This window comes from Corylus avellana, chromosome 10 (genome assembly GCF_965113065.1).
Source record: "Corylus avellana chromosome 10, dhCorAvel1.hap1.2, whole genome shotgun sequence".
Classification (NCBI taxonomy): Eukaryota; Viridiplantae; Streptophyta; class Magnoliopsida; order Fagales; family Betulaceae; genus Corylus; species Corylus avellana.
In genome coordinates, this window is record NC_142499.1 from 5,473,684 (window position 1) to 5,487,319 (window position 13,636).

General features: G+C 35.0%; 1 protein-coding gene and 1 pseudogene across 1 annotated transcript; both read left to right on the forward strand.

Moving 5' to 3' along the window:
* Positions 1-489: 489 nt before the first annotated feature.
* LOC148583282 (uncharacterized) lies at positions 490-4,773 on the forward strand. Its single transcript, XM_088511074.1, has 4 exons — positions 490-738; positions 857-869; positions 971-1,141; positions 4,682-4,773. Exons 1-4 carry the CDS (start codon positions 523-525, stop codon positions 4,771-4,773), a joined length of 492 nt encoding a protein of 163 aa, XP_088367200.1. The 5' UTR covers positions 490-522.
* A 42-nt stretch (positions 4,774-4,815) lies between these two features.
* Positions 4,816-9,032, forward strand: LOC132162205 (protein argonaute 5-like; annotated as a pseudogene).
* The last annotated feature ends 4,604 nt before the right edge of the window (positions 9,033-13,636 follow it).

Consider the following 13,636-nt stretch of genomic DNA (forward strand, 5'->3'; position numbering starts at 1 on the left):
AGTTTTGTTTACTTTATCGTATTCTAACATTTGTACTTGGGTTGGGCTACAACTGAGACATTATGGCCCAAAATTGTTGCACCATTCGGATTGGGCCTTTCGACTTGATGGGCTTGTACTGTGTAGGCTGCTAGCAAAAAATAGGCCCTAAGCCTTGATATAGTGAAAGATTTCACAACAAAAATATCAATTCTAAAAAATAAAATAATTATTTTTTTGTCTCTCTCTCTCTCACACACATATTACGTACACCTCCGTACGTAGAGAGTGGTAGACACATATCCACGGCCACACTGCCGGTCCATGATCTTGTCCGAGAGGTGCCACGCTGCCAGCATAACGTTAAAAAAAATTGTCAGTTCCTTAATGCCAAATGACCAAATTACCCCTCTCCTGAGGGTTTGAACTTTGAGGGTTTAGTCCACCCATTCTACCATTGCTCCTGCTGCTCACCAAAAAAGCTCTCAAACCCTCATGATCACCTTCTTATTCATCGTCTCTTGCAATCTCGGCCGTCCATCCATGAGGATCAGAAAACGGTGGCCTCCTCCTCTCTCGGTTTCACCACCCCCAGATGCTATATCTTCAACTCTTCAAGTTCAACTTCCCCACCGCAACTTCACAGCCCAGCTGGATCAACGCCGTCCAGTGCCACAGCTCGTCAAAGTCAGCCCTATCAACGGCTCAGATGCAAAAAAGACCGTTAGCCTGGATAGACGCGATTCCAACCAGAACCAGGTACTACTGTAAATGTTTGTTCTTTTTTCTTTTTTCTACACTGCAACTACTCTTGCGTGTTCATGGCTTATTAATTACCGTTTTGTTAATCCCTTTGCACGTACGGTGTCGTTTATAGGAACCACGAACAGGTGCAAGTTCCGTTTCTTCGTCCTTTTCTCATTCTCCTGGTACGTACACATTTATAATATTATTATTATATATTTGATTTTCTGATGCATTGAAAGTACAGGGGATGAGGAAGAGAAGGAAGAAAGGTGCAGGCGGTCAAATGGGAAGAAATGGAGGTGTTGGCGACGCCCTCTTGAGGGTTTTTCTCAGTGCAAGTATCACTTAGATCAGGCGAGGCTGAGGAAGAACAGGTACATTTCTAATATTGGAAGCCGGAATATTATTAATCATTGTAAGCCTAAGAAGGTCGAGATAATTAGCTCCTACTTTGAAGATGATGATGATGATGATGATGATGATTATCGTAAGAAGAAGAAGAAGATGGTTGGTTTTGTGAAGGCTCGGTCAATAAGCAGTATACTATCCCGGACTCTTCCATTCCGGCCGGCGACTCTTTAGTTCGACATGTTATTATGGAAAATATGGCAATATAGTTATATTAATATGTGCTTTTTATTTACCTTACTTAGTTGAAATGAAAATTTTCTTTGGTGTTGATCGATGTTATTTGTCATTAAAGTTGTTCTAACCGTTTTTATCAATTTAGATTGAATTTTTTCGTTGATATATATCATAGCTATGCCAAGGATTTGGGGTATTATTATAACATATTGTCACGTCAAATTTAAAACTTGACAACATTAGCTAGTAAAGAGGAAAGAAGTACCAATGACGAAGCGCAGCGGGATAAAGAGGATTAAAATTCATAATAATTAGCTCTCCAAAGTATATATTAAGTGAATTGGGTAGTTATTGTGAGAGAATCCTATAAAATTTATGTGTCCATAAACATATTTTACAAACTAACGTAGCACAATATAATTGAAAATAAAATAAATTCAAATTTTGAGAAGTTAAGAGGTGGGTAATTCATCTCACATCACTAACTAATTTCATTACTAATATCTTTATCTGGGCATAACACATGCTAAATAAAATACCTAAAAAATTCAGAATTGATAAATATGGGCACGTTAAAAAAGAAAAGTCATGAGATAGTAAGTAAATTCAAAAAAGTACAGTCAGATAAAAATACGTCCATAAAAATATGTATTTTATTCATTACTTTCTCCCAAGCATATCCAGCTATTGGGGACTAAAAGAAAAGAAGAGAAAAGCTTGAGATAGATTTGTCATTTACAGGGGCCATAGTACAAAACTTGATATTTTCTTTAAGGGCTTTCAAAATTCTTGGGGTTGCCATGTAGATCTCTTTTTAAGACTTCTACTGAAAAAAGACCAAGGAAAATAACAAAAAGAAAAAAGAAGAAAAGGAGAAGAACACTTGAATACAACTTCTCACATCGTAATTATAATAAGGGTTAAATACTAAATATTCTCTGGGCTTTCATTGCTTTATTTTTTCCTCCTTAGGGTTTGATTTTTATTACATGAGGTTCCTGTGGTTTTGATAATAGACCAAATTAGCCCTTCTGTCAGTTGACCGTTAGTTGACTTAACGAAAATCCATGCAGACCAATCAAATGTTGACACGTGGCACTTACATTATTTTTTTTTAAAAAAAAGTATTTAAAAAAAAAACAAAAAAAAAAAAGGAAAAAAAAAATGGGGGTGGCTCTTGGCCATTCGAGCGACCCCCTTTGGCCATGGGGGTGGCCTGGCCACCCCCATCTGGCCGGATGGGGGTGGCTCGGCCAACCCCCTTGAAGCCAAGGGGGTGGTCAAAACCACCCCCAGTGCCGAAACCACCCCCAACTGGGGGTGGTTTTGGCCACCCCCTAGGCTCCGTGGGGGTGGCCGAGCCACCCCCATCCGGCTAGATGGGCCACCCCCATGGCCAAAGGGGGTGACCGAGCCAGCCACCCCCAAATGGCCAAGAGCCACCCCCAATTTTTTTTTTTTTAAATTTTAAAAAAAAATTAAATTTTTTTTAAAGTAAGTGCCACATGTCAACATTTGATTGGTCCACGTGGATTTCCGTTAAGTCAACTAATGGTCAACTGACATAAGGACTAGTTTGGTCTATTATCAAACCCTAGGGAGAAAAAAATAAAGCAATGAAATCCCGAGAGGGTATTTAGTATTTAACCCTTATAATAATGTAGATCTCTTTCCAAGACTTCTACTGTAAAACGATTTGCACGGACATTGGTTTTAGTTCCAAAGGTTCTATACCTGGGCATATATATAACCGCAATCCCAAATGGCCCTAAGACTAACAGCAATTAAGGGCAGGCAAATTCAATTTCATAAACTTAGTATTGTATTTCTCAAAAAAATATTGAGCAATTGACATTTATGTTTGTTTGCCATCATGAGTAAACCTATAGGAACAAAAGTTGGACAATAATCACTAAAAGACGAAGAAGAAGAAAAAAAAAAAAAAAAAAAAAAGATGAAAACACTAGAAAAATGCAGAGAGGAGACTCAGAGACACTAACAATATAAGATGGTAAGTGATATACTCATATAGGGGGAAGAGAGAGAAGAATAATAGTCACTCAACTTAACTCGTGAATTGGTTGTGTTATACTCTAGCTAGTGACTCTATGTTGTTACCGTGCACAATAATTGATAAACAATATAGAATCGAAAAGAGAGAGAGATTAAAAGAGAGAGTCGAAACACAGATTTAACGTGGTTCGGTAATTTGCCTACGTCCATAGAAAAGTAACTGTATTTTTACTCTTAATAATTTAGGGTTACATCATATGAGCCATCAATTCCAACACTATGTAACTTAAATACTCCTTATATTGAAGCTCAATTTTCACTCTTGTTCGTGATTCTTCATTCTAGTAATCATAAAGCACCAAAATCATAGTTATAGTTAATTTGGATTAGGGCCATTGTACTTGCATCTTTCATTCAAAGTCATAATTAAATTATAAAGCACCAAATCTTATGGTAGCAAAAATAACCTTCAGATGATCTTCTTCAAAAAGATGTCGTGATACATCAAAATTAAAATGCTTTGCAATAAATTATGTAACAAAAATTGGTTCATAGAAAGCTCTGATTGATACATTTGTGATATGAGAATACAATGTCAAAAGCAAGATAATGTCAGTGTAGTTCTTATTGAAACAAGTTACTCTACACGAATCCTTAAAAGAGAAGAGCGAAGAAATACCAATATGAAGGGAAAGTTGCTCCTGGGTTGGATGAAGAGGACTCTCTCCAGTAATCTACACCATTACCTAGCCCACCATGTTCGAACTTAAGACAGAAAAGTGACATCCCCATAATGGTGTAGATATAGTCGAACTTTCATCAAGTTAATATATGTAAGATAATAAGCGGATGTATATTTACTACAACCTTATATATCTACGGGGCAATATTTGGGATCACCGAGCCCGTGGCCGAAGACCTAAAGCTTGGTGATCCCAGCTGCCTTAAAATATTAGAAAGAAGAGGATAAGAACACTTGAGTACAACTACTTGAATAATAGTGATGTAGATCTTTTTTCAAGACTTCTACTCTATGTAAAAAATTAAGGAAAAAAAAAAACAAAGAAAAAGAAAGAAAGAACATGAGAAAGAACACTTGAGTACAATTTCTCACATCATAGTAATGTAGATCTCTTTCCAAGATTTCAACTGCAAAACGATTTGCACTGACGTATCGAAGGAGGAGCAATCTGAAAAGACAAAGCGATTCTATTTTTGCTAATTAAGTATTAGTTATATGGTTCGCAAATCCATCATTTGTGTGCATTATGGTGGAAGTACAGTTTATTTTTTGGTCTTCACAGAATCATTTGTCGATGCATGATATGTTTTGTTGTTCTAATTTAAATTACTACAGGTTTCCATCATAACTATGATTACTTCAATGGAAGTCAGCAGATATATAATAAAGATGCTAGTAGACTTGTACAAAGAGTCAGAATTGGATAAGCTAAGCTATGCATATAATGACCTGAAGAGACTCTATACGGCATGGCCATTGTCATTTGTGTCGAAGAATTTGATATCTTGATTGACGTTGATTGTCCCTCCTAATCTAGTTTAGTGAGGTATTTATCTCTTTGGAATGTATATGTTTGTCCTTTTGGATTGTGTATGTCTGTTCAAGTTTATTTTTTCATTTTTCATTTTATCTGCATAGGTTTTTTTATTGGCTAAATTCGGTGATCAAAACGGACATTTCAAGAGCCAAATTTCATATTCAAGCAAGGCCGTTTGGATACTCCATGAAATCAGTTTTCTTGAGAGTGTCGTCTGCAAGCCGTCAGGACGCGCCACATCAAAAGATCCAAATATGTGATTAGGACTCGAGTTTGGCCCTAGCACCGTCTAGATGACCATTGTCTCCGTCCAGACGGCCATGTGAAAAACCGTGCTTTGGCCATGTTTTACTTGCTCCGTCCGGATGGCCCTTGTCTCCGTTCAGACGCCGCGTACCTATTACAGTTTTAAATGAATGTAAACTATGTCCTAGGTCTAGGGATGAATGGGCTATTATAAATACATTTTAATAGAGAGAGAGACGTACGAATTTTCACCAGAGAGTTCGTGAGAGGCTATGCTTAGAGAGAAGATTTGTTATGAGCCAAGCTGTTCCTCCTAGAGGATCTTGTTAGTTTTATTGTGTACTTCAATTGAGAAGTCTATCGGAAGGATTCGGTAAAGGAGAATCACGTTGAAGAAGATTGTGAGTGAGGAGACGAGTTGGAGGCTTGTCAATCTTACAGAGCCAAGGACTTGCAAAGGGTTGTAAGTGTTCCCCGTGTCTATAATCTTTGAACATATTTTGATAGTGATTTCCTGGGTTTGACTGCCCCTGAGAGGTTTTACTTTTAAAATGTTTTCTAAAAGGTTTCCTCTTCGTCATAAAAATATATGTGTCTGCCTGCTTTATTGCTTTCCATATTTTGATGCTTGAATTGTTTATTGCTTCATATTATTAATTCCGCATAAACTGTGATAAACAAGTTTTTAGAGTAGATATACGTTTTTCAATCTGAATGCAACTTTTCTTCGCCCATTGTGTAAAAAAGAAATTAAGTTTGAAGTGACTATCAACTTCGCTTCTAAGCCCAACATTCATAATCTTCAACAATATTTGGGCAGTAGGCAGCTGGATTGTCCAAGAGAAACCATACAAGTTTTTAATGTCGTTCTTAGGGCGGCACTGTTAGACAAGTAATTTACTTTTACCCTCTTAGAATTGTGTACATTTTTGTTATCATTTGACTCGTACTAGTCTTAGAATTGATATTTTAATTAAATATTTGTTGAGCCGAACGTGAGTGCTTAAGAGAACTTAGAAATATACATAATTAGTTAACTTTGTGATGTGCTTCAACAGTTCTCTTATGTGTATTAACTTCATGAAAGTTCAACTATAGGTACATCGCTGTTGGGAGTTCATTTTTCTATCCTAAGTCCAGTGAGCTGGTTAATGGTGTAGATAACTGGAAAGGGCATCATCAGAGTCTTTGTTTATCCCAAATGGGACTTTCCCTTAATATTGGTATTTCTTTCCTCTTCTGTAGAGTAACTTTATTCTCTTGTCGCAGATGTGTCAGATATGTCATCTTGGAATTTTTATTCTCATGTTGCAGATGTGTCATCTTGGGCTTGCTATGAACCAATTCTTGTGACAGACTTTGTTGCAAAACATTTTCATATTGATTTATCAATGCGTTTGTTTGGTGAAGATCGTTTGAAGGTTGAAGCAGCACTGACAGGGGTCAAAGTAAAGTTGGCTCACAATGACTATTTAAGCTACAAAGTCATCGGGGTAACAACGTAGCCAATTGGCAATTTATTGTGAGTACTTTGATTCTTTTCTCTCTTCCTCCCCCATATTTCTGGTATTTGTTTCTCTCTCTTTTGGTGATTATTGTCTAACTTTTGTTCCTATAGGTTTACTCATGATGTCCAGCAAATGGAAATGTCAGTTGTTCAATATTTTTCTCAAAAATATGGACATAAGGTTGAAAAATTGCATATGCCTGCCCTTGAAACTGGGACTAAAAACAAACCTCGTTATTTCCCTTTGGAGGTTGTCTTATTGCTGTAGACATTTTTTTCCCTTTATTTTGAGTCAGCAGTATGACAGCCTTTCATCTCTATTTTTGAAGGATTTTCCTTGTGTTACAGCTTTCTAAGATTGCTCATGGACAGAGAGTATATAAGGGATTTGATGAAAGACTTACAGCAAGAAGTCAACCACCTCAAGAAAGGGAAAATACAATCAAGGTGGCATTTAGATGTTGTTAATTAAGTGATAAATTGTTCTTAACTTGTTTGTATGAGTCCTAACTTCAACCAATATGGTTTCATTGAAATAAATTGAATGGAGACTTGCTTATGTCAATAATGTGGTAATGGATTGTTCTCTTTTGTACAAGATGGTTAGGCAACAAAATTTTGATGAGAAGCTTGTAACAGAAGAATTCAGAATTGAAGTGTCGAGAAAATAGTCATTGGTTGAAGTTAGAATTTTGCCATCTCCATCAGTAATTTTTCGGTCTCTGTTTGTTTGAGCTATTTAGGCAATCTTACGCTCAAATTTAATTTGTGACTTTCACTTTTGCAGCTTTTATATCATAATAATGAAAAGAAAGTACAAAGCATAGAACCTATAATGGGGAGGTGGAATATGACAAACAAGGTTGGTCTAATTTTGTAGTTGGTTGCTTGGTTTTGGCAAATTATGCGTGTCCCTTTTCACCTATCTACCAACAACTAGTAAATGACATTACAACTGTTTTGGAAGGTGGTTTTATTGCATCAGAAGTGATTTTTTTTTTTTTTTTTTGCAAACTCACTCTACTCACTAATATTTTAAGTTAGGCTATCCTTTGTGATGTTGATATTGCAGAAAATGATCGATGGCGGTCAAGTGGACTTTTGGACATGTCTAAACTTAGCTACACAAGTGAACAAAGATTATCCATCTATATTTTGTGGCCAACTTATCAATACGTGCAAGGAAAATGGAATGTCGTGACTTCATAATTAAATAATTACTTTTGATTGCATGACGCACAGATCCTATTTTAAATCTAAATAATTGACTTTGTGGATGCTTTTGAATATCTTGCCAGAACTTCAAACTAGACCCTTTGATTCCCATACGTTCAGCTGATTCTAGTCAAGTTAACGCGGTTCTCTGGGATATTCACAGGCAGTGTGTGAAAAAGTTTGAAATAATGGAACAGGCTGAAAAACGGCTTCAGCTATTGATAATTATTTTGCCTAATGTCAAAGGGTTGCATGGTGAGTAATTTAATTGGTATTCATATTTTGTGATAAGAATCAGTTTCTTTTGCTGAAAAGGTTACTTGCTGTTCAGAGGGAAAATCAAGTGAGTTCGTGAAACAAAACTTGGTATTATTTCTCAGTATTGTCAGCACAAGAAAGCATCAAGGCATGGTTATTTTGAAAGTGTTGTCCTCAAAATCAATGTGAAGGTTTGCTCTATTTGATTTATGATCGACTCTTTTAAAAATTTTGGGTTTTGAATTTTTGAACTGAGAATTAAAACCCTTTTTAGGTTGGGGGACGTAACACTGTGTTAGTTGATGCTATTCAAAAAAATATTTCTCTCATGACTGATCGAGCTACAATTATATTTGGTGTGGATGTGTTGCATCCAGGGATAAGAGATGGCTCTTCTTCTCCTTCAATAGTTGCGGTATGTTATGTAGTTTTCTTGTCCTTTTATAACTTAGTTGTATTAAATGGTTGAATCAATTGACACAAGTAGTGGCTTCGATGGATTGGCCTGAGGTCACCAAATACAAAGGAATTTTCTCTGTACAAGATCGTAATGTAAAAATTATCCAAGATTTCTTTATTGAATATGATGATCCTCAATAGGGCCTAGTTCAAGCAGGAATGATTAGGTAGGAAGTTGACATGCATAATAATTTATTGCTTTAGTTGATTTTTTTTTTTCACCCCATTATCTGTGTTCTATTTTCTTTGCAGGGAACTACTTAAAGCATTTAGAAGATCAACGAACCAAAAATCAGAAAGGATTATATTTTATCGGTAAAATTTGTTTTCAATCCTGAAAAGATTTTTTTTTTTGATTCATTCTACTTGGCAGAGATAGTGTTGGTGAAAGTCAATTCAATCAACTTCTGCGTATGGAGATGACTGCAATTAGACAAGTTGAATTAGTTCTTTTGTATTTATGAATGAGTTGCTGCCAAAACATTTCATTTACTTAAAAATTAGGAGTATGTTATGTGCACAGGTCATGCAAGTAAAAACTATACATCATGTTTCTATGTGATTGAATTAGTTGTTTGTTGTTTCCTTATGTTGAGCATGGTTAGTCTAATGCAACTCTAATTCTCAAGACTTTCTTACAAGCTTGCGAGTTAATAGAAGAAGACTATCAATCTATTAACCACTTATTACTTTTGTGGTGGTGCAGAAAAGACATCATACACGATTCTTTCCTACAGAGAGGAACTGTAGTGGCAATGTTCTTCCAAATTCCCAAGTTTCAACTCCATGTGGTGATCAATTACATATATATATGGTGTTCTATATATATATATATATAGGACACCACTGATTTTGTGGAATCTCTATGTCTAGGTACTGTTGTAGACACCAAGATTTGCCATTCAATGGAATTTGACTTTTATTTTAGGAAAATTACAGTTTACCCCCTAAAGTTGATAGCGTTTTTCAATTCGAACATTAAATTTTCAATTTTTGCAATCCACCCCCACAAAGTTCCAATTTTTTTTCAATTCTACCAATATTATCCCAAAATTCCCATATTGCCCATAATTTTTATTTTTTATGAAGAAAAAAATAAAAACAAATTTGGGGGTGCAAAAATGGTCAGATGGCCTAGCCGCCCCGAATTTTTTTTTGAATTTTTTTATAAAAAATAAAAAGATAAAAATTAGGGGCAATATGGGAAGCTTTGGATACAATTGGTCAAACTGCAAAAATTTGGAACTTTGGGGGGTGGATTGCAAAAATTGAAACTTTAGTGTTCGAATTGAAAAACGCTGTCAATTTTATGGGGTAAACTGTAATTTTCCCTTTATTTTAACAGCCATGCTGGAATTGTGGTAAAACTAGAACAATTAATATTTGATTGAATTTAACTTTCAAAGTACTTAGCTTAAGTTATGAATGTGATTCATCAACAAAAAAGAATAAGAGATTTTAAGTTATGAATGAGTTGTTATGCATGCATAAAGACATAGCTTGATAGTAAATGAATAATTTGATTTTTCATTTGTATTGCATTTGTAGGGAACTAACCGGCCTTCACACTGCCATGTGGTGTATGATTAAAACCGTTTCACTGCAAATTCGTTACAAACATTAACATACAATTTATGTTACACGTAATGTCCTTTTGACATCGTTCTAATTTTGACTTGAGACCATGCATAGCAAAACGTTTATGTTCTATGTATTTTGTTACTCACAAGATACTTTTCAGGTTTCCAAGGTGCACTCAATCAGTTTCCTTAAGTTTGATCTCCTTCTTGCTTAATTTTTCCTTTATTTTTTGTCTATATTAGCATTGAGTTGTGGATGCTATTTATACTACTGCAATGATATTTGTGTATGCAGTTCCTCTTGTCTATTATGCCCATTTGACTACGTATCGGGCAAGATATTACCTCAAGGGTCAGAGCTCCCAACCCCTTCATCTGATTAGGGACAACGTGAAGGATATGATGTATTTTTGCTGAATTAGTTGGTCCTTTTTGTTGTGTGGTTTCTTTTGGATATTATTCATAGTTAAGCCTAACTTTTTGATAATACCTACTTTTCTTGTCCTTTGATGCAACGGCCAGAATGAAAATGGAGTCAATGTGATATAGTTTATGTTGCCAAGGTTTTTGAGGCTTTGGTTTTCTTTTGGGTATTTTCTTCACATTTGAGCAACTCTTGGCTCTGTAACATGCGTCTAAAACGTGGTTGTAAACTTGCAAAGGAAATCTAAATATAAATATTCTTCCCGAGTATGTTTTATGTTTGATTAACTGTTGGCTTCGTTGGCTAGATTTCTTACATCCAAAAGTGTTGTGACAAACTATATATATTTGCTTTATTTTTTGGCTTTTATTTTTACTTTTTACTTTAGGTTTAGCACTTCACAACTCTACGACACTTCCGCCTCTTTTTGTTGTTGGCTTGTTTATATATATTATGTAGATAAGCTTATAAAATGATTTTTAGGACATTTAAAAAAATTGAATTTTTATTTTTCTGGCCCATAAAGGGAAAAATATTGATTTTTTAGGATTTTTGGGCTTTACCCAGTTCTTAAAAAACTACCAACCAAAAAGGGTAATAATTTATTGGGACAAAAAGGCTAATAATTTTTTAAAAAAATGGACCAAAATGGTTAAATTAAGCTCAAATTTTAGGCACAATCTCTAAACTAGGGCTGTAAATGAGCCGGTCCGAGCCGAGCTTTGCCAATACTAGATCGGCTCATTACAGATGCGAAATAATCGAGCCGGTCTCGAGCTCGAGCCGAGCTACAATACCAATGCCCGAACTCGGCTCATTGAAAACAACAATGGCTCAGGATCGAGCTTGGGCTCACTAGAATGAGGAATTCGGGCCAAGTCGAGTACTCGAGTGGCTCGACTCGGCCCGAGCTCGGAAATGATGGGTTAATTTATTTTAAGTGTATCGAGCCCGAGCCCAAGCCCGAGCCCGGTTAACGGGCCTGCCGAGCCTTAAATGTGTGGCTCGGCCCGTTTATGGCTCATTTAATGGTCCATTTGTCGAGCCCGAGCCCGAGCTCGAGCCCGATTAAATGGGTCAAACAAGCCTCAAGTGTGTGGCCCAGCCCATTTAAGGCTCGTTAATGGATAAAAAAGAAGTAAAAATTCAAATTCAATGGACAAAAACACAATTCATCATAGAAATTCAATATAATTGTATGAGTAATGAGTGTACCTACATCAGCAAACAGCCATATGACAAAATACAAGCAAATTGGAAATAAACATCATAGAAATTACAAAGCAAATTCTAAATGAACCTTTAATAGAGATTACATGCTAAATGAAAATGAACCTATAACATAGATTACAAGCAAATTCGAAATAAACCAAAAACAGGGATTACAATCTAACACAAAATGAACCTATAATAGAGATTACAAGCAAACTCAAAATGGACCTAAAATAGAGATTACAAGGAAACTCAAAATGAACCTAATAGAGAATACAAGCAAACTCAAAATGAACCTAAAATAGAGATTACAAGGAAATCAAAATGAACTTATAATAGATATTACAAGGAAACTCAAAATGAACCTAAAATAGAGAATACAAGCAAACTCAAAATGAACCTATAATAAAGATTACAAGGAAATAAAAATACACCTATAATAGAGATTACAAGTAAACTCAAAATGAACATAAACAGCAAGATTACTTAAAACAAAATACATCACTTTTGGTTCCCAATTGCAGACTTGCAGTTGCCACAAACTGGCTCTATGACTCTCTGCATTCAATGATTTAAAATTAGTTACAAATTCAGAAAAAGAGAAGATTATAGACCAATAAGAAAAATACAACTAAATTACACAGCCTTAGTTGCCACGGCCCACACAGTCACTGCATTCAAAGAAAAAAAAATGGTTAAATGTTTTTAACTCCCTTGCATTTTGTCAAGGGAGAATTATCACTTAAGATTATGCAAATGGACATTTTAATGAATCTTCAAAAACCAGATATGAAAAATGCAAAAAACAATGGGAGGCAAGTATGAACACAGGTTGATGCATGATATAGGCTAATAATAGGTTACAAGCAAACTCAAAATAAACCTCTAATAAAGATTACAGTGACATTACACAATTAAAACAGGTGAAATTACTAGTAAAAAACAGCTTAGAAAATGGAAATAAATCAAATAACAGAATCATAAAGAACTTGCATGATATAGGCTAATAATAGGTTACAAGCAAACTCAAAATAAACCTCTAATAAAGATTACAGTGACATTACACAATTAAAACAGGTGAAATTACTAGTAAAAAACAGCTTAGAAAATGGAAATAAATCAAATAACAGAATCATAAAGAACTTGCATGATATAGGCTAATAATAGGTTACAAGCAAACTCAAAATAAACCTCTAATAAAGATTACAGTGACATTACACAATTAAAACAGGTGAAATTACTAGTAAAAAACAGCTTAGAAAATGGAAATAAATCAAATAACAGAATCATAAAGAACTTGCATGATATAGGCTAATAGTAGGTTACAAGCAAACTCAAAATAAACCTCTAATAAAGATTAGAGTGACATTACACAATTAAAACAGGTGAAATTACTAGTAAAAAACAGCTTAGAAAATGGAAATAAATCAAATAACAGAATCATAAAGAACTTGCATTCAATGATTTAAAACTATTTACATGAACAACTTAATATAATCAAATTCATACAAAGATACAAGATTAGACCAATGAGAAATATGCACCTAAATTACACAGCCCTAGTTGCCATAAACCCACAAAGACAGTCACTGCATTCAATGGAAAAAAAATTGTTAGAAGTATTTAACTCCCTTGCAACATGTCAAGGGAGAATTATCACTTAAGATTAAGCAAAATTGCAAATGGACATTTTAATGATTGTTCAAAAACCAGATCTGCAAAAACAATGGGAGGGCAGAATGAACACAAATTGATGCATGATATAGGCTAAAAGATTACAAGCAAACTCAAAATGAACCTATTATAAAGATTACAAATTTACAGATAAGAAAAACCAGTATATGCAATATAT